This window comes from Calypte anna, chromosome 1, assembly GCF_003957555.1.
Source record: "Calypte anna isolate BGI_N300 chromosome 1, bCalAnn1_v1.p, whole genome shotgun sequence".
Taxonomy (NCBI): domain Eukaryota; kingdom Metazoa; phylum Chordata; class Aves; order Apodiformes; family Trochilidae; genus Calypte; species Calypte anna.
Window position 1 is genome coordinate 88,168,809 of NC_044244.1, and position 21,156 is coordinate 88,189,964.

At 50.6% G+C, this 21,156-nt stretch overlaps 1 protein-coding gene across 1 annotated transcript; it reads left to right on the top strand.

Moving 5' to 3' along the window:
• The first annotated feature begins 90 nt into the window (after positions 1-90).
• On the top strand, positions 91-20,756 carry PIANP (PILR alpha associated neural protein). Its single transcript, XM_030451550.1, has 7 exons — positions 91-162; positions 8,259-8,396; positions 14,753-14,821; positions 14,950-15,545; positions 15,706-15,787; positions 16,043-16,270; positions 16,423-20,756. The coding sequence occupies exons 3-7, from the start codon at positions 14,805-14,807 to the stop codon at positions 16,442-16,444; spliced, it is 945 nt and encodes a 314-aa protein (XP_030307410.1). The 5' UTR covers positions 91-162; positions 8,259-8,396; positions 14,753-14,804; the 3' UTR covers positions 16,445-20,756.
• Positions 20,757-21,156: the final 400 nt, after the last annotated feature.

Sequence of the window (21,156 nt, forward strand, 5' to 3'; positions counted from 1 at the left end):
AGCGCCACGTCCCGCCCCCGACGCTTCCCCATTGGCGCAGCACAGCGCCGAGCGCCGGGGAGGGATTGCGGCCGGGGCGCCCTGGGACGGCCGGGTGGGCCTCGCCTCGCCTGCCCGGGGGTTCCGCGGTGCTCCCCGCCTTGGCCCCGGGATCTCCACCGGGTGCGTGCTGCTGTCTGCGTCTCGGGAGTCGCCTGTCCCGGCGAGAGGCGGTGAGGGGTGCCTGGCGGGGCCTTGGGGCCTTGGCACCGCCTTCCCAAGGGCACGGCCGCGGCCCTGGGGGCTCCGCCGGAGACCATCGCACGGCAGGTCCGGGGCCCTGGGCCTCGAGCGTCTCCTGGGCCTGCCCGGGCTACGGCTCGGCCTTCCTCCCCCCAGGCTGCCGGTGGCCGCCGGTGTGTCACCAGCTCTGGCCACGCTGGGGACAGGCACCGTCTGTCCCTCGTTCCCCTTTTCCACCGCTCGTTTCGCGCCCTGACACCTCGCTGCTCCGTCCTTTGCCACCCGTCTCCTGTCAGATGCTCCCCTTGAGGCTCACAACCTACCGGAACGTGTCCCACACACGGCTGCTGGCATCGGGGATGCCATGTGAATATCTGCAAATTTATGGGTCTTTCCGTACATTTTGGGGGATATTCTGCCTTTATCAGTACGATATTTATGTTACAAGATGAGAAAGCAGGTAACAGTGCTTTATGGCCCAGAAGTTTTGGGTATTTCAATGACAACGTTCTGTAAGCACCACACCAGAATGAAAAAAGGATGCATAGAATACCTTGTATGTGCCTACACACTCTCATCTTTACTCTCTTTCGCACCATTGAGATCTCACTGTTTTGGGCACTGTTTTTGGAATATGTAAATGTGAAAAATCTTATGTTGCAAAGCATCATAGTCATGTATTTAAGCTATGCATTTCTTAAATCCCTGCATGCATCCCTTCCTCAACTGCATTATATTTTATGAAAAAATGGGTTTACTATCTGCTGAATCATTAACTGTCATACTTGTCAAGGAACATGTTCTTGATACAGGCAGGGTATGGCCATAAAAAGGTAGTTTAAACACTCTACGAAGATAGAAATGTTTATGGTATACTTTAAGTACCTCTTCATGGGCAAATGAGTCAGCGTAATGCGATTAGGAGGCATCACTGAGGGCATGCTTCCCCGTGCTCAGTGAAATAGCTGTTTTTACAATGATGGGTCTAAAAAGCAAGGGTCGTTTTGGTGAAAAAAACAAACAACCTTCATAGCCCTTCTTGTATAAATCATGTTGCAGGCAGAGGTGAGCTGCGAGGGGGATAAGGGGACTGTAAGGAGCATAGTCAGCACACTTGCTTCAATAAGCAGCATGAAGATGTTTGTCTGGGAGTTTCCATTCCAATTTCCTCATAGCTGGCTCCTTTAGAAATCAAGGGTGACTTTCCATGAAAGCAAAGGAGACAACAAACTGATGGGAGCCTATCGCAGGCAACGTGGGTTTAGCATCTTATTAAAATCTTAGTGCTGTATGGGCAAGTTTGTGTTCCAGCATGTGACTGCCAGCAAGAGAATCAGTCCCCAGTTTGATCAACTTAGCATGTATTAAAGCCAGCTGACTAGTGTTTTGCCAGACATCTGGAAATACACATAACACCTTGAAATCTTCACGTGGGCAAAGCCTAAGTTTGTAAAGGTTTAACTTGGCAGTATCAGCAGTTCTTATCACTTGCTTTGACTCTAGCTCTTCTCAAGCAGTTGCTGTGTCTGAGTTGTCAGGAAGGTTCCTTTGTGGTGCTGTGCTGCTCCAAACACAATGCTAGAGCTAGAAAACACAATCCCAGGCTTCCTTGGGGAGTTAGATCAGTGTGTCTCCCCATAAGAGAGCTCCAAGATCATTTGAACAGCCACTGGTATTGTCCCTAACCCTTCTCTGGGTCCCTGAGACTTGGTCTCAAGCCTGAGGCTACTGACAGCAAAAGGAGCAGAGCAGACAGACAGGGTCAATGTAGAAAGCCCAATTTTTAATGTGAACCATCATGCTGCTGGAATTAGGTGGATGTCACTCAAAACTAATTCCCAGTAGAAGGAGCAAACAGATGTTCAAAGTGTTTGGGCCTGAAAAGCAAACTGGTGCCCTGATGAGGGTGTCAAGACCCTCAGTCTTGTTCTGGTAGAGAACATATTCATTTGCATGCTCTGATGCCTCCTCAGGTTTGCAGTGTTTCAGTCTCATTTCCCTCATCACTCCTAGAGAAGTGTCCTGAACCCACCAATTCAGGACATGTCAGAAGCTGTCCTGCCCCCAGTCCTCCGTGTGAGAGGTGTTAAGGAGCATTTCCTGCACTCAGTCAGACACATCTTCAGGACAGACTGAAGAATATGATGGCCCAGGGCAGCAAGGAAGGGCTATCAATCTGTATTCTCAGAGGTAGAAGGGTCTGGGCTTCTCCATATAGCAGAATTAAAGGAGAAGCAGGGCTTATAAGGCTGGGTCAGAGCTGTGAAGGCAGGTTACAGGGCAGTATTAAAAAGAGGGCTATCTCCTTCCTACTTTTCCCTCTCTTTCTGTATTTAGGTCTGATTCATCACAGCCTTACACATGCTATAGTCATTTACAGATTGCATTCATATAATACAAATCATGATTTGCAGAGGTTTATTACTCTCTTCCCCGCCCCCTCGCCAGCTCCTTCCATCTCAGTTTTATCTCTCTATTGATCTGTTTCTCTCACACTCTCTGACACGCTTGCTGCCTTTCATGACCAGTCAGATAAACTCAGGCAGCCCCAGCATCTGAGCTAAATGATGCTCTCTCTGTTTTTCTTTTCCATTCTGACCTCAGGATCTTATGACCTGTGTGCTGGGTCCCCACATTTTTGTCTGCTCCCTCTTTCTCCTGCAAAGAGATAAAACAAGGGCAAAGACCAAAAGCCCCCTAAAAAATCAGATCTCCAAATGAGAAGCTCATTGTCTTCCTAAAATACACAAATTCTCATGAGAGTGCATGTTAACATCCCCACAACTTAGCAAAGTCTCTTTCTCATCCCTAGATCAGGGTGTTGGGTGTTGAGATTAAATTCCAGACTCCAAGTATCATTAATTCCCATGCTTTCACTTTGATCCCAAATAAAATGCCTCTGCTTGTGGTCACTGGGAAACTGTGAAATGTGACTCTCACGTAACTTAGAGTCAAAAGTAGGAGGTGAAGAGAGCAGAAGAAACCAGGTCTTAAGGTTTCATAATTTTAAGGTAAACCTTGTGACATGAGAAGGTTCTGCACTGTTGTTTTTTAATGTTTGGAATTTATAATCCTGTAACTGTAACTATTCCTTTCATCATGGCTTGCTTCTAATCTTGCTCTGTTCTTTCCAGAAAAAAACCCTTCATTCTCTTCATACTGTAGATCCACCTTCTTTCCTGTGTGCTCACTGTCCCACTTTAAAGCCTGTAGAGCTGTACTTGTTCTAGGCTGTTTCTCTCTTCACCACTGCAGAATCCAAATAACTTGTCAACGTGCCGGTGATATTTTTCCCCACTCCTACTCCAAACATAACTAGCATCACATTTCCTGAGACAATTTTTCACAACTGTAACACATACCCCAATGTAAAAAAACAAAAAAACAAACCAACAAACGCTGTGAGGACAAAGGAGGCTGGGATGAATAGCCTGGATACCAGCATGATCCAGGTTTTTAACCCTATAGCTTGTCCTGGTCTAATGCACCTGTACTTAGTTACACCTAAAGGCAGGCAGTATCAGCTGCTTACAAAGGGGCTTAAAAAGAGGGTAACCGACTGTTAACTCTTCCTTGTATCCCCTTGCACCACTTTTGGGATTTTGCAGAGCAGGAACTGTCTTCCAGACAGGCCACTGGTTGTGATTCAAAGGCTCCATAAGAGAGGATCTTGTACTTCACTTGGTAGTTTGTTTCTGTGATTAATCACTCTCCAGTGACTGGCTCTTGTTTTGCTCTGCCAGAATATCTGCTACGCTTTTCCCCAGGAAGGACGTGATACTGCAAGCAAGTCATGTCTCATTCTGCTTTTTGATACATTAAACAGGTTGACCTCTTTAAATGACTGAGATCTCCAGCCTTCGGATCACCTTTGATTCAAAGTTATTTTTAAAAAATGGAACATGAAGCAGTGCAGTTTTCCGGTAGAGGACCTACCCAGACACAGAAAGAGTTTTAATCATCTCCTCACTTCTCTTCCCTACTTCTGTCTGCACAGCCAGGGATCACTTCAAATCCATAGCTGCAGCCAGGCCCACTGGCCTTGTTTTGGGTTTTATGCCTGTAACGGGCCCTAAATCCTTCTCAGATCAGTTTTCAGAACTGGAAGTTGTTCTCTGCAGATATGGACATTTTTTTTTCCTGTTTGCAGCTGCACAATTTGCTTTCAGCTATCTTGTAAGAAGTTTTAAGAGAATGACATTACTGAGTGCAGTAGGTCATTCTGTGATGGTCCTATCCTCATTATTTTTAACACTCAAACAGTAATTTGTGTCCTCAGAAAGCCATGTCAAAATGAACTGTATCTACTGCTCTCCAGGCACTGAATAAAATGGTGAGTCACACCTGCCCCAAGATTTGTTCGTGGCATCCACCATAAGAAATGCTGCTACTCATGGTGGGCTTCCAGGGACGACCTCTTTGTATTTGTAGGTTGCTGAATGGAGTTAACCAGCTCACTTAACCTCCTGCTCTGTTAATATTACATGATGCTATTTTTTCTCATCAGCATGCTTTGGGATATTAATGCTTCCAGAAGCCTGGATAGATCTAAGCCATCACCTTTTCCAAACAAACCTGTAGTCACATCAAAGACTGACAAGAACAAAACAAGTTTATGCAGCAAGATGTTTCCTCCAAATCGGGCTGATTGGCATTAACTGGAAAATCTCATATCATCTCTTTGTTGCTTTGCGTAGAAACTTTCAGGTCTTCTATTTGCTATTTACAAATATTGGCAGGGCCCAGCTCACTTCCAGCCTTCTGGGATGTCTCTAATATTTCAGAGCTTATTATTTGGTGAGCAGGCCAAGGAAGATGTGTTCTCTACAGACTCATTTCCTATACATACTGCCATACCTTCCTTCCCACTTCCATACCTTCAGGCAGGGCATCTTGATGGCACCCTTTCCACAGACTGCCTCACCAGTGAGTGCTTTCCCTGGGTCTATAGTCTAGGTCACCGGGCTCCACCGCTTTCTAACATACACAGCTTTTCCACTATTTTCTGCTTAATTCTTTTGGCCTGCTGGATGGACTTCTTTAAGCTGTGGGGTTTTGGCCAGCAGCATGGCTGTGGGCTTTCTTCCATCATGGGCACCAATAGCATCTCTCTCCTCTGCCCGGCTCCTGGTTTTCATACAACTTATTGGATCTTATTTTACCTTTTAGGCTCTGTTTCTTTTACTAAACCCATGGCACCCAACCCAGACAAATGGACAAAGATCTGCAGATAGCAGCGTAACCATATGGGCCTCTCTGCCCCTAGGTAACAACAGTAAAACCAGCAGCAGTGGGCTGCTTGGCCTCAGGACTCTTGAGGGTAAATGATCTGTATGTGATGATATTGAAGTTACTCAGACAGAAAGAGTTAAAAGACTCATATTCTTCCCAGGTATGGCCTGGCTGGGAGGTACTTAATTCTTCTCACACGACATACACTGATTCTTGTCACCAAACAGCCATAATTCTTAAATCTCCATCTTCTTTCTATCACCACATCGCCCTCACTTGAACATATTCAGAATAAGACACTATACTCTCGTATTCTCTTCCCACATCTGTCCCACTGATCCTCCATCAGCTCACCTAATTCCATCTCTCCCATCAAATTTCCCCACAACTTTATGTTAGTTTTTGAGCCCACCCTATCTAGAGTACCTCCAGCTGCCACTTGCTTGTCTAAATCTTTGCAAACCAAACCAAACAAGCCATTCTCTTTATATCATGCAAGAGTCCTTGCACTCATTGCTCCCATAATCTCAATGGCTTTACTGACTCTCCCAACACTTCCCAAGATTTCCTTGGTCCCTACAATATCCTCCTCCTAGGTTTCTCTCCTACCTCTGGCTCCTTTTTCTTCCTTCTGTAGTTTTACTCTTCAGGGAGATTTTCACTGTTTGCATCAGTTGGATTTTCGCCCTTTAGCTGACCTTTCTCCAGTTGAAATTTCTCGTCTGTTTTGTGCTTCCCAATTATACTAAACACATTCGTCAAGAATTGAAAAGGTCAGAAAGAGTCTGTGTGGCTGATGTAGCCCCTTCCAGAGCTTTCTACCCTCCACTGACCCCAGGTAAGAAGGCAGGAGGAGAAGTGCAGAGAGTAAGACAAGCTGAATGCCAGCTCATGTCACACTGCTGTGTGTGTACAGGTGGTTTCTTGGGAAGAGTGTGCAAGGGCTCACTGTCCAAGCTTCACACACATTGTTTGTAGAAGTCCCAGGAGGGTTTGAGATTAAAAGGCTGGAGAATGCGACAGAAGCCAGGATAATCTCTGACATAAAGCCCTGTGTACGTGAGGGAGACAAAAGCCAGTGGGCTCAGACGTGTGCATGCCTGTTGACACACAATGGCGCTGCATCTCACAAAAATCCAGACCATGACATCTCCCCTGGCAGCTCCATCCTCCCACACCCTGACCTCCCAGTGACCATAAGCCTGAACGCAACTGCGTTCCCTTGCTGATGTGACCAAACACAGACTGACATTACTCACAAACAGTAGAAAAACCTGTTGATTCTCCCAAACATGCTCACAAAAACACACTCAAAACTCAAACCTCCTGACAGAGGAAAGGTAAGGTCAGCCTGGTTCATTAGTGCAGAAGCTCACCTGACAGTGGATCAGCCCCTTCAGTTGCCTGTCCAAAGTTGGCAAGACCTGTTCTGGGCATCCTGCTGTGCTTGTGGTTTTTTGTCATCTGTGTCCATTCCTGATGCAGTGGCAGGTTGCTTTAGATACGAGTACTGTCTCTGATCTTTGTGTTTTTTCCTTGGGTCAGTGACAGCCTTTCCTCATCACTTTATGATGAAAAGTTTGATTGTTTCTGAGGATCTGAGGAAACTGCTTTCTTGCTTCCTCATGTTTCAGACCCTGGAGTGGAAACTGTCTTTCTGTCATTGACTTTCTTCTTTTGTCTGTTGGTTGCTCAGATGCTCCCTTCTGATTTGGACTGTGCTTTCTGTTTGGTACTTGATGGTGGAGGAAGATTTTTCCTGTAAAACACCCATTCCCTCAAAGGCACATCAGCCTCTATCTTTCATTTTGCTGTCACACTCCTACCATTTCCAGAGGCATCCCATCAATCCCTGGAAGAAACGCGCTTGGGGACCCGTTCATACGACCGGGGTGCTCTCCCAAAACCCACCTTGGACAGACCTCTCCACTGCTTCCACAGTACCCGTCTGTTCCACCCGGCCCACGCGTGGGCCGCTCTGTTCTGCCCGTGAGGTTCGACCAGATCCCGCCACCCAGCAGGGGCTGCGCCCCGCCGGGGACACCCGCCTGCCGTCCCCCGCCCGGTACCGCGGCGCGCAGGGGAGGCCCGGGACCCGAATCTCGGGGGTGATGGATGCGGGGCCGGGGGGCGGGACAGACGCGACGGCGAGGGGCGGCCGAGGGGTGGCATCTCCCCGAGGGGACTGCTGCGGGGCGGAGAGGCGGGGGGTGGCGGCGGCGGGGGTGAGCCCGGAGGGTGGCCCGGGGGAGTGGGATCCCGGGGGGCCTCCGCCCCCAACGACGGACCCGTCTGGGGGTGGCAATCGCCGGAGCTGGAGCGACGGGTCCCTTGGAGACACCTCTCTCCATGGCAACCTAATCGCTTCCTGTGAAGATCCCGAAATAACCGACGAGACGGGGGAGCGGAGCGGAGCCGCCGAGCGGAGCGGGCAGCGGCGGCGGGGAGGCGGCGGGCGGCGGGGGGAAGGTCCGGCGGGCGGCGGGAGCGGGGCTGCGGGAGCGCAGCGCAGGCAGGCAGGAGCGGGAGCGGGAGGAGCCTTCACAGGCGGCCGCCGGGGCAGGGGGCTTGCTGGGGCAGGGGAGGGCGGTGCCCCCCGCCCGGCCGCTTCCCCCGCCCGGGTCCCTCGGCGCGCCCCTCGGGCTGCTGCGGGGGCGGCGGTGCCGGACGCGCCGGTGCCAGCAGCCATGGGGTTAACGGGAGGCAGTGAGCGAGAGAGACAGAAACGGAGAGAGAGGAAGAGGGGCTGGACCAGTCCTCGGCAGCTGTTTATTTCAAGGCATCTCTCGCTCCCTCTCCCCCAGCCAGGGCTCAATCTCATCAAACCTTCCTCCTCCTCTCCTTCCTTCGTCCTGGCCATGAGAGGCACCGGCAGCAGCAGCTGTGCTCCCCTAGCCCTCTGTTCCGCCACTCCGGCTGCTCCCCACTCGTCTCCCCGCAAGGTAAGTTCATCCTCTCAGCCTAGGGTTGGGGAATGGGGTGGGGACGGGGCTGCAGGGGAGAGGGGCAGGGAGGGATGCGTGTCCGTCTCTGTCATCTCTCCCCGTCTCCTTCCCAGTGTCCTTTCTCCCCCTTTTTCTTTCCCCTCTCCCCATCTAGGTGCTCTGTCTCCTCCTAGCCGTCTCTCTCCTTTTCCCCCGCTCCTTCTCTTTCAGTCTGGGGCAGGGGATGCCCAAGGGGCTGGGAGGGAGGGGGCACAGCCGAGGCATCGCTGCCTCTTGCCCTCCAGCTCTGGGCTCCATCGCAGACCTGTTGTACTGGAGAACTGGAGCCTGCGCTGAGGAAGGCGACTTCAGCCAAATTGGCGCAGCTGGAGAAAGGAAACAGAGGGGTCAGTCCTTCCTCCTGCCTGGCCAAGGGTGCACCATGCAAGAGAGAGCAATTCAGCTGTGGAGACCCAGCACCCGAAGCACTCGGATGCCCGGGAACAGTAGGGAACTGGGAGGCAGAAGACTGGCAAACTCATGACATGTACTGCAGGCAGGCACTAGATGGCAGGGGACCGGCATCCTAGAGTGCTGCTTGGATTGGGGCCACACTCACAGTTCCCAAATGCAGGGAGACTTAAGCTCAGAGGACCATTGATGGGCTTCACATGCCCATTCCCTAGCTACCGAAATGTCCAAATGCACCATCACCCTTACAGCCCCAGATTCTTCCTCAGCTTAGGAGGATTTCCGTATGCAGCTCGGAAACGCTCTCCCTGGTACTTTAGCACAGGAACTCCCCCCGGCAGCCACTGAACGCTACAGGACCTGCACTAACACGGGGTGAGCAGTGTCAGCCCCTCTGCGGTCCTGCCAGATCCTCCTGGGCGCTGCCACCAGCCCTCTCAGCCTCAGACACATCACATCAGCCTGATGTGAGACACTGCATTCTGACTGCCAGCCCCCAAATACAGCCCATTCTGCAAGCTATCACCCCTGGCCCCATGCACAATGCAACCCCTTCCTCGTATGGGCTTGTCCATCTCCCACCTCAGTGTACCAGCATTTGGATTCATGCTCCTGGCTGCTAAAACTCCTCTGAGTGCAGCAGAATTACCTCCCTGGGGCAGCTACTCTGGAATTCCTTCTTCTCCCTGTGCCCACACATCCAAATACAGCAGGATGTATATATAACCCCTTTTCACCAGCACTGGGGTTCTTGCTTCCTGTGACCAAACCTATAATGACTACATCTCTGCCTCTTGGACCATGAACTTTGGGATGTTCATGGCTACTGAGAAAAATATAGGTGTGGGGTCTCATTTCCAGTGCTTAAACTCAGTGTGTGGTTCCACAGTCCCAGATCACAGTCTCATATCGGTAGCTGTCACTGTAGCCCTTAATGCTGGCTAGGACTTAAAAACCTATCACTCTTTCTCTGTGAGGAGGGCTGGGTCCTCCTCAGGATTGTTTTGATTTTTATCACTGTTTTAAGTGGGATCGTTGCCGTGGGGAAGCGGAGGCAAGAAAGGATTTGCATGGAGCTCTCAGTGCTGTGGAGTTGCTAATAGCAAACGTTATTTCAGCTGGTAGTAAGTTTCATAATCTTGGCCCAGCTCCTGTGAATGTTCTGTTCCTCAGGGTCATGAGCCTTTTTCCCCTTCTTCCATCCCTTCCCCCTCTTCCCAAACTGGTTGGCAATTTCATTGTTCCAGTGGAATATATCCGTCATGTGAGGTCATCGCTGCATAAGGAGAGGTGATTGATTGCTTAGGTCACTGGGGCCTGTCCCATGCTGGGCTTTGAATGTTGGCTTGGAGACCTTGAACTGGACTCTGTGCTCACAGGCGAGACAATGTGGGGTGCAGAGGGGCACAGTGATGCATTACCGGCAGCTTGAGTCTCCGAGCAAACAGACTGCTGCATTCTGAACTAGCTGGAGTGCTCTAAGAGCAGACAGCTTCATTCCTAGAGGCACAGTATCACAGCAGTCAAGCTTGAGATGTTACAAAACTACAGATAGATCATCAACTGCCAACAGAGCCAGACAGAATTGGGTGCAACTCTTTCCCCATCCCTGGATGGAAGGAGACTCTACCCGCTTCTCACTAACACAGCTTGCGTGTGCTTCATCCAATTGCTCCTCAGTCAGAGTTGATCTCAGCTAGGCATCAAGAAAGCTGTGAGATTCTCAGATTTTAAGGCCAGAGGGACCATTTTGATCATGGAGTCTGACCTACAGCAGAGCACAGGGCAGAGAATTTCACCAATTTAATTTCCTGCGTAAAGCCCATAACTTCTGATTGAGTTGTTCCGTCTCTTTTAGAAATACGGCCATGCAAAGGCTCCAGGCAGTAGTGAATACACCACCTGCCTAGGTGAATTGTGCTGGTCTGTGACCCTCTTTATTAATAGCATTGTTCCTTGTTTGAATTTGTCAAACTTCAGCATTTTGTAACAGAAGGTTACAGATTGCATTTGATGCGAGGGAGCTACAGCAGGGGTATTGCCTGCACACAGCTGACACCTTGGCTCTTTTATTCCTGTGACAGCTTTTATACTTGGATAGGATTTATCTTTGGGACCACAGTATACAAGACTCCCAGACATGGACAAGGAGTTATTGGCAGCGAATTCTAAGGCTTTCCACGGTAGCATCTGCACTCTGGAGATCAGGGTATCAAATTCGGGATTTAGTCTGTGCTCCCTTGCTCAGAGCAGGAGTGCAGCAGGATTTGCTCCTAGCCATTAGTTATTGTGTAAATTCCCAGCCTCCATGGTGAACCTGGGTACGTGCTTTGGGGCATGGCTATGAAGATTTGCTCTCTCACGTCCCAGCAGCAGTGGGTCCAGGCTGTGGGAGACTTACAAAGAGGGAGGAAGAACATCTGGGTCCCTGATGCTGGGGAATGGCAGCAGGATTCATGCTTCATTCCTGCAAATGCAATGGGAGCAGCTCCTAATAGATTAGCTACAGGGATCTCTGGTCTGAACCAGTAGTGTGGTCCATATGCAGTAGCAAAGAGCAGTGTGATTCTTACTCACAGATTTTAAGCACTAAGATTCACAAACTGAGCTCGATGAAGTGCCCTGGGGAAATAGCTTTGTCATTCACACTGTCATCACAGGACTGGAACACTGTGATGAAGGCTCTGTACCTAGCGTGAAATTACACAGGTCCATCTTCGGACCCTGGGAGTGGCCCTGTCTGTTTTTATCACAATTAGACCAGAGAAACAAATCTGAAAGCAAGAGCCATGCCATGTGGTACTGGTACAGAAATCCATATCTCTTTTCTCTGTCACACAAAGGCCTTTTGGAGAGTGTAAGGTGTGTTGACACTTGGATTCATATGTGCAGTCTTCCTCACTGAAGACCTACCAGTTTATTCAGCATCCACATCTGGAGCTGCATACAGAGCTGAATGGAGGGTGTTTGTTACACTTGCCCTCCAACACAGCAGGGGCCGTGCCCAGGGCACAACCCCCACTGCTGGTGGCTAACTGTAGAGTGCCCTAAACATACTCTATCTAATGCCTTGTCAATAAACCACAGGGACATCCACGCTCTGTTTTGAACATCAGCTCTCCATGCACAGTGGAGTCCAGCCCTCATTGGCTGGTGTTTCCACTTCAAACCTTCTTTTGCTCTCACAGCATTCATGCTGTGGGAGACGTTTCTATGCTTTTCCCAGCTTCTCCACAACCACTCCTGAGTGTGCTGGTGTGAGACACAGTGTGTCTCCAGCCATGATATGATTAGCAAGCCAGAATATGTTCACTGAGGATGACTGACATTGCCTCATTCCTGCACTCACCTGGAGCCACCTTTGGGGTAGCGGCACTGGAAGTCATCTACTTTTCACTGTTAGCAGCAGAACCTGCGCACAGCAGTGTCTCAGGTCACAGGCTTACCCCTGATGTCCAAGCTGCCACTTCCACAGCATTATGTGTATGTGAGGGGACAGTGCTGGGGCTCACTCCTTCCCCTCAGCTCCAGTTACAGACATTACCTCCTCTGAAGGGCTGAAATCCAGACTACCAGGTGTGAAAGCAATTCAGGATTTAGCTATGTAGGGTTCCTTATTGCCAGGCTTTAGACCCTGGGATTCCATTGCCTGGGGTGTCGTTGCTGGAGCTCACAGATTTAGACAAGAAGTACAGTGAGGTCTTATAGTGAAGACATCCCACCAAGTGAGAAGAGCACAGTGCACTCAGCGACCCACCACATGGTGCACCTGCACCCAGGCATATTTCTGCTCATAGAGCCACCTGTGTCAAGAGGAGTGCTACCAGTTAGATGTGCACCCCTAACATACCACACTCCCCCATGGGACTGGCACAGAGTCTACCTGCACCTGGAGAAGATCTCTGCTCCTAGGGTGGCACTGTCCAGCTTCACATCTCCTACTGCCAGATGCAAAAGAGCCTCCAAAGACCAGATCTGTAAGTAAGAAATGCCATGTCACAGGCAGAGCAGGCCCTTTACCCCAGGGAACTATTGTCCCATGGTCAGTTCTAGGCACAGCCCTGGGCACTCCAGGCCACCTTGAAACCACGTTGGCCTTTTTATGTGTCCTCTGTCTCGGGGACTCACATAAGGAGGTTCTCTGCTTGGAATTCCCTCCCTTCACAAAGCCCAAAAGAAATTCTGTCATCAATTTGTGTTGCCAGATCTGATCCTCCACACTATCGTGATCATAATCCAGATGGCCAAGATCTTGCCAGCCTCTGGCTTCGGAAGTAACTTACTCTATTCTGCTGCCTCTCTGCAGAGCTGCATTTTAATACTGAGTCCCCTCCAAGGCTTAGAAGTTCAGGAGTGAAGTACAAAGAAATGCTGAGAATAGCGTCTCTTTTCTCCTCATCTTCATCTCAGGATCCCTCCAGAGACTGATCTTGCCCCAGAGGGAGGGCAGGGCACATTAGCCGACGATTTCTTTTTTTCCGTGAACTTTGTTTAAATATTTAACAGAAGGAAACTAAAAATATCCCTAGTTAATGCAGCAGGATCTAGACAGCTGCTCACTTTTGGGTGCCCTTCCTCCCAGCCCTTCTCCTCAGGTGTATATCTGGGGCATAAATCCCCTTACCCACAACAAGCACAGGGCTCTTCCCTCCATCAGGAGGGGCTGCAGTTTCAGTTCAGGGCATGGGTTGAGCAGGAGGAGATGGCAGGAACCCCTGGGGGTGCAACACAGCTGGTTTGGGGCTGGAGGTGCAGGGTTGACCCCTGCCTTGACTCCCTCAGCCAAGTATCCCTGTTCCTCCATCTTAGCAGCCACAGAAGGGCATGACCATGAGTTGTTGGCGTTCATGCTTCAGCTGAATATCTTGAATTACTTTTTTCTCTTTGTGTGTGCGTGCAGTCTTTATTGTGGAGAGGATCCTGGGTCAAGCACAGAACAGCTCACCAGGAAAGGGCTGGCTCTGCACTGTGCCTAGTCAAGGGAAGGGGCAGACAGGGCAAAAAGAACCCTGTGCCAGCCAGAGGGTGATGTGTGGCTGGTGCAGCGATCCAGCCAGGGTGATGAGCCCTTGCTCTGTGCCACCGCTGCTTTCCAGGGCTGCTTCACCATGGGAGGTGGGAGAGAAAGGGGAGGAAGAGCAGAGATGCGGAGGGATGGAAACACAGATGACACTAGGACGAGGAGTGTAGGAAGGTAATTCCATGTTAGCTAAGAGGAAAGTAAGAGGAGAGAAGGAGAAGGGAGGGGAGGGATGGGACAGCACAGAGGACACCAGGGCAAGGAATGTGGAAAGGTAATTCTATGTTAGCTAAGAGGAAAGAAAATACTAAATATTTGATAGGCATACTTTTGCTCTTAAATTCTTTAGTGAGGCTGGACTTTTCTCACTGATTCACTCTCTCTTTCTCAGTCATCTTGGTTTATCACGCTTGTGCTTCCCCTCTCACTCCCTCACTCTGGCACACAATGAAGAGGCTCTTCTTTAATAAATGGATTACATGCTCTACACTATAAATAAGCACAGGAATTAAGATTCCAACTTGTTCCAGTGATAAGCAAACAAAGATGCTGAATCCCCCCCTCCCTTGGCCCTCAAACAGGAGAGTCCCTAGGGAAGCTGTGCATGTGCCTCTGCACGTGTGCTCCAGAGATTGGTCCATGCTCTCATCTGCATGTGGTAAAGCAAGTGTTTCTGTGTGCTTCTGGGGTCAAGGGGGTGATGTACCTCCATGCTGGAGAGAACACAGGCATGGGGGGGCATGAAAGAAGGAACAGGTGAATGTGTGGGTGCCAAGAAGCTCCACTGCAATGCCCACCAGGGCCAGGAGCTGGCCCAGGGCAGAACATGCTACGGTCACCACTGGGTGAAGACACGGTGACACCTTTCCCTTTTGGTTCCCAGTGAAGAAGATGAGACAGGATCGTCACTGAGCAAAGACGCCGTTTCACCCGAGATGGAGCCCCGTGCCTGGTAGGTGCAGAGCTTGAAGATGAAGGCAGCGTGGGTGGCGGGCTGCTCCCGGCTGCTCCAGGCTTGGTCTTTAAGCAGGAGGGGACGTTTCAGATAAGGCTCTTTTCTTCCTCCCCCCAACTCTACAGCAGGATGCCTCCACTCCTCTCCTGCGTCCACTCCCTGCAGCTCTGGCATCTCCTCCTCCTGGTCTCGGCCGTCCCTCCTCCCGGCGTCTGGTCTCTTCGCTCTCGGGGTCCGGCAGCCACTCGGCCTCTTTGCGCACGTCGGAGCCCCTCGGCCCCACGGTCCATTTGCATCTGGGACAGGACCTCGCTGCCGGAGAGGGATTCTCGCTCGGCCCTGCCACGCCAGCGTTCCCTGGCAGCCCGGGGGGCAGAGCTGCGGGGGACAGAGCTGCGGGGGGCAGAGCTGCGGCACGTCGTGCGGCTGAGGCGCCAGGCAGTGGGAGCCCGCCCCGCCACCCCCTCCGGGTTTGAGGACGGCATGCCCTCCTCCCAGTACCCCTGGGCCATCGTGTGGGGCCCCACAGTGTCGGATGAGGATGGAGGGGACACCAACTCAGCCAACCCAGGCTTCCCGCCGCTGGGATACACCTTCGTCTCGCCGCATGGGATGGCAACGGCGCAGCCCAACTCCCACTCACTCCTGCACAACGCGGGGCTCAACCTACGGGAGACCCCAGCCACCCTACGGCCCTTCTTGTTTGGGCCCCGAGGGGAAGGTAAATCTGTCCTTTGTTTCTTTCACACCCGTCCCTGCAGGAGCAGCTGATTCTTCAGTACTTACAAGGGTCCTAACAGAAACCTCTCCTTGAGCTGCTACTCTCCAGGGACTACCGGGGGTGGTCGTTACACCTCCCTCTCTCCCCTTTTGTCTCACAGGTGTGGATCCACAGTTGTATGTCACCATCACCATCTCCATCATCATCGTCTTGGTTGCCACTGGGATAATTTTCAAGTTCTGGTGAGTGGGGTTTGGGCCGATGAAATCTGTCACCATGGCGGTGTCTGCAGGTGGGTGGGAAGGAGGACTGTGGGCTTGGGACTCATTTGTCCCAAGGGTGCGGATCTGGTGCTGGAAGCCCTTCGGAGGTTTGGCATGTGGTCACCCTGGGTTCTCATGCTGAGCATAGCAGGGTCTCATAAACCCCCCTGTCATCAAGTTCTGGGGCTTGTTTGAAGGAGCACTCTTTGTCTCACCCTTTGTCTTTCTCCAAAGCTGGGACCGTAATCAGAAACGACGGCGTCACTCAGGGCAGCAGAGCAGTGGGAGGCAGCAGGAGAGCCAGCAGCCCCTCACAGACCTCTCCCCTACCACCGTCAGCATCCTGGGGCCCTATAGTGACTCCTTGGCCCCCACGCCTGAGGCAGAGGAATCCAGGCATGGCCATGAGGGTGTGGAGAAACTGGGGGGTCACGGGAAGAGCACAGCCTTCCAGCTCAACCGGTGAGTGGCCGGTGAGCTGGAACAAGAGGTGATGGTGGGGGACAGGGGGACTGGTGGGCTGAGGCCGGGCAAAGGTACCAATCACTCAGCACAGGTTGTGGAGTGGCATGAAGGGCCATTGCTAATTAATTTCCAATTCCCTTTTCCCCCAGAATCCCACTGGTGAACCTGTGATGCTCACAGGAGAAGCAGAGCTGGCTCTCCCTACCCTGCTCTTACAGTCGGCAAGCACAGACTCCCACTGCCTCTGCTACCCCAGGAAAAAAATGACCTCCTTGTGCCACGGCCCACCACCACCATTATTAACTATCTCCACCAGGATGTGCCTGGGCAAATGGACGAGGTGGGCCCCCTCCGCTTCCTGTTGAAGGAATGTTGGGGACCCCTCCTGCCCCTGCAAGACAGGGTGATGAGAGAGCAGATGGTGGAGGGGAAGACAGCTGGTGGTGGTGTGAAATCTTGACCCCCTCCAGCCCCTCTCCCAGCACACACGCAGACACACACACACACACACACACACACACACTTGGATTTCCGCGACTCTCTCACCAATGCATGCCTGACATCGGGGACAGGCGAGGTGAAAAGGCATACCCCTGTCCCCATGGGCCCTAACCCCTCTGTGTGTCCCTTTCCATGTTGTGTATTTTGAAGTGAACATCTGGAGTTCAGTGGCTGCAGGATTGCCCCCTGAGGCTCAGTCTACCCTGAGGCAGGATGTAGAAGTCCTTCTGCTCCTGAGGCCTTGGTCCTCCCAGCGGTCCCAAAGTTGGGTGAAGCTTGGGCAGCAGAGGCTCACACAGCACCTGCCACTGCCTCAGCAATCCATTTTCTTGAAGGAAACATTACCCACCCACCCCCAGATGGAAGATGCTTCTTTCAATTTTTGTTCTGCTTAACACTCCGGCTTTTTTTTCTCTTCAGCTTGTATCTTCCTTCACCTCTCCATCTCCAGCTTTTTTCTCATATTTCCTCCTCCTGCCACTTCTCTTGCTAGTTAAAGCTGGAAAAGGTTCCTTCTGGTTTTCAAATGTTTTGGTCTCTTAGAAATCTCCTTGTTGTCCCTTTGCACCCCCCCAGTCTCCTTCATCCAGGGTTTAGTGAAGAACATCAGTCTACCATGATGTTCTTCAGAAAATCTGAGGTGAAACCCTCTACCTATCATGTTATTTAGCAAGCATCCTATACACTGGGACACTGCTGAAGTAGCTAAAGCATGGCATGTGTGGGGAACTTGAGTTTTGCTGGGCTGAGGTAGGACATTGCTTTCAGACAGTCATGCCACAGATAACAAGCAGCACTCTCTGTGCCTGGGATGACAAAGAGCCATTTACAGTTGACCTCAGGAAGATTTGGAGGCTTGCCATGTGCTGCTGGTAGGCCTCTTCTGGAATGCAAGGTGACTGGAGATCCGTGAGACAATGTTCACCAGGGGCACGAGAGGGAATTTCTGGAGTGCCAACTGTTGCGAGTGTATTGCCCCAGCTGGCTGGGAACCAAAAGCGATGGCACAGGTACTGGTGCAAACTGGTTGCCTGAGAATGTACTTGTAGCTGTGGTGGTCTGTAAGGCAGGCAGCCACATAGCCAGTTACATGTGTGAGCAAGATCAGTGCATCTCAACTTCTTCCTATTTGTGGGCCCATGGGTGTCACTCTGAGGAAGTGTGAAATGGTCAATTTCAGCTTAATGGGCATAGTTGCTCTCTGTTGGCTTTCATGGATACCTTCAGAGTAATTCATAGACCCCACAATTGAGAGCCACTGAGCTAAAATGGAGCAGACTTAGGTAAGGTTGACGCTATACTGTACAAACACCTTCAGGTGCTGCAGCCGGAGGCAAGAAACTCACCTACAATTTGAAGGTTCTAATGTGCCATACAAGGTCTCTGACAAAAGTCATCTTGGAGAAAAGGAAGTGTCCCTTTCTTCCTTTGTCTCTGCCATAAAAGCCTGTTCTCCATAGGACAAAGCATAGGGAGTGTCATGTGAGGCCAGGTGCTGCCCATTCACCCAGCTGAACTATTAGGTGATCTTGTGTCCCATCTGACTCACCATGAAGGACGTTTAAATGAGAGTGTAAATTGCAATAAGCTTTGCAAAAAAACAGTAGAGATTTGGAGAAAATGACAGGTCAAATAAAATTACTGCCTTATTAAAAGCACAGAATGGCTGAAAGATGTAGGTGGAAAAAGACTCTGGAGATCTGTAGTCTAAGCACAGGCTGGGTTTCACTTTCAGCAGGGGATATTATTGCTTTAGCATAGATCGGTGTATTACTGAGGCATTCCCTTATCCAAGCTTCTTTCAGGGCTTTGGTGAACGTTCAAGCTGTGAATGGATGGGACACAGAAGGGGGCAGGTGGCTGTTCCTGCCTGCTGCCTCACTCCCTATGGGCCCCGCCATCTGAGGGCAGCTCAGGGCTGCTCCCACTCTCGCTGGCACTTCAACGCTGGGGAGGGTCATCTGCAGGCAGTCTGCAAGAGTCTGCATTGCTTATTGCTGGCAGTTTACAGTATAATGCCTTGAACTGGTTTAAGTAATCTTCCAGGCTAGATTAATTAGATTGCTCTTTGATCAATAGTGCTTGTTGAAACGAGGCCAGAGTTTATACTCTACCACTTCAAGGGCTGTCCTTGGACTTTCCCTTTCCACACACTGCATGGAGAAAGGAGGTGTAGGGAAGACATTTTCCAACATTTGATGAGGAGAAGCCCTGCTCTCTGCTGGCCAGGCTTTTGTAAACTCTGCAAACAAATCCAACTTAAATGTTTTGTTGGTTTGTTGGTTTTTGTTTTTTTTTCTTTTCCTCCCTTTAATATGTCTCTGTTTCTGTTAAAAGTGTCTCCAGGGAGTAACTGATTTCACAGATGCTGCGGTAAGGGGGAAGCTGGGGAATGCAGTAGAGAAAACTTGTACAATGACAGAAGCTTGGAACATCTTTTCCAAGAAAAATTTTTTTACCCACTGTGCCCACAGTCATTCGCTCTCTCACACAAAACGGGAAACAACTTCATTGTTCTGCCCAGCCTTTCATTGCTACATTTTGTTGCCGAAACAAAATATTCAAAACAGTTGTGGACATACAGCCTTCTTCCAGTCAATAAATAGTCTTACTGGATCTGTTTACTCCATGTTTGGAGCCTTATAAACCATCTTCTCCTACACAAACTGAAGCCAGAGCATGCCTGCAGTCTCCTCCCTGGCCTAAGTTGGTATTTACTCAGATGGGTCAACGGCACCCAGAAGTCAGCACCTTCTCCATTACAGTCAGTCAGGCTTCCCAGTCTTCTAGGTGACTGGAGGAGAAAGATCTGGATTAATTTCTTCCAGTGGAAATATTACAGGAGGCAATGTGTGCTGGGATAATGACTGAAAATATTCATAACCTTGGGTTGAGCTTACCCAATGTTTCCATAGAATTAAAAGTGAACATCCAGGCGGGCTGGGTGAATTGAAGGACATGTGTCTCTGCTGAGCTCCTGGAAGGTCCTGGCTTTGTTAATGCATGGGTGGTCCCTCTGAGCATGGTGGGGAGGAGGGAGGGTCTGAGAGAGTCTAGGAGAGAATCTCTTCCCTCCACCTTGTATTGTTTAAGAGCAGGAACTGGAGTCTCCCACTGTTTACTCAGCAGCGTGGTGTAGCATGACCTCAAGGGCAAATCCTGCTTGGGCTTTCCCATCTGGCTTATTGTGACTGATGGGCAGGGGAGCAGATCTCCAGTGTACGCTTCCACAGCACTCCTCTGGTCTGGTTTACAGGGACTCACATCCAGCCAAGCATCCTACAGCTTCAGAGAGGGCTATCTACCTCTTCCTGAATGGCACCTAAGTGCCCTTGCAAATCTGGTCCCTGCATTCTCCACTCCCTTTCCCAATAAGAAAAAATGCTGGGAAAGGAGCAGGTTGTTCTTCTCCCTCAAGTTCTCAAACACGATCACTTCAGACTGTTTTAAATTAAACTGTATTTCTGGATTCTCACTCTGACAAACCAAGGCACAGCCTTTGAGCCAAATTCTACAGTACAAAAGCCCTGGGCCAAACTCCAGCTCCCCAGTTGCATCCGTTCTGATATCTCACTATAGCCCTGGACCTACCTTGGCAAGACCACAGAGGGGGGGCCTCCTTCCTTCACCAACTGCCAGCTCTCTACTCCTTTTTCCTGTTGTTTCCCCTTTCCCACTGTTTTCCCACTCCCCACTCCTGTTCTGTATCATGGTCTCCCTCCTGGTTATTCCTCCTCTCCCGCTGTTTTGCTCTCCCCACTCCTCTCTTGTTCTCCCTTTGCCATTTGGTCTCGTTCTGCTGCAGCTCCCATCTTTCCCTTCTGTCTTCCCTCCTGCTTCTCTGCTCAGTCTCGCTCTTCCCTTTCCCTCCCCTTGTGTGCTGTGATATATATTTTTGTAGGATTTCTCTTCTCGTGGTGAAATATTCAATTCTTGTGGGATGTTAGTTTCAACATTTTTAAATAAACCTTTGCAAAATACTGAAAGCAGATCTCTTGCTGCTGTGGAAGAGTCTATAATGGAGAAGTCACAGTGTGATGAGTGGACCCTCACCCTGGGCAGACCCTGGTGGGACTGGGTCTTAGACATCTGGCATCCCACAACCTCCTCTGTGGGTACGTACATAGGGTGATTTGGCCCTATATCCATCTACATTGGTCTTCTCACTGAACAAAGTGGCCCTTTGACTATCCTCATGCATTTCTGTGGGAGGCGGCCCCTGATGGAGGGGAGGCTGCTGGGGCCTGGTACACCCACTTCTCCATCTGGAATGGCTGTTTCACCTTGCGAGCTGCTGCCTCCCAGCTATGCTTTGGGGCTGCTTGTCACATGCCAGTTTGTGCTGGAAGCCAAGGTGGCCAGGAGAGGTGAGAGAAGCTGAT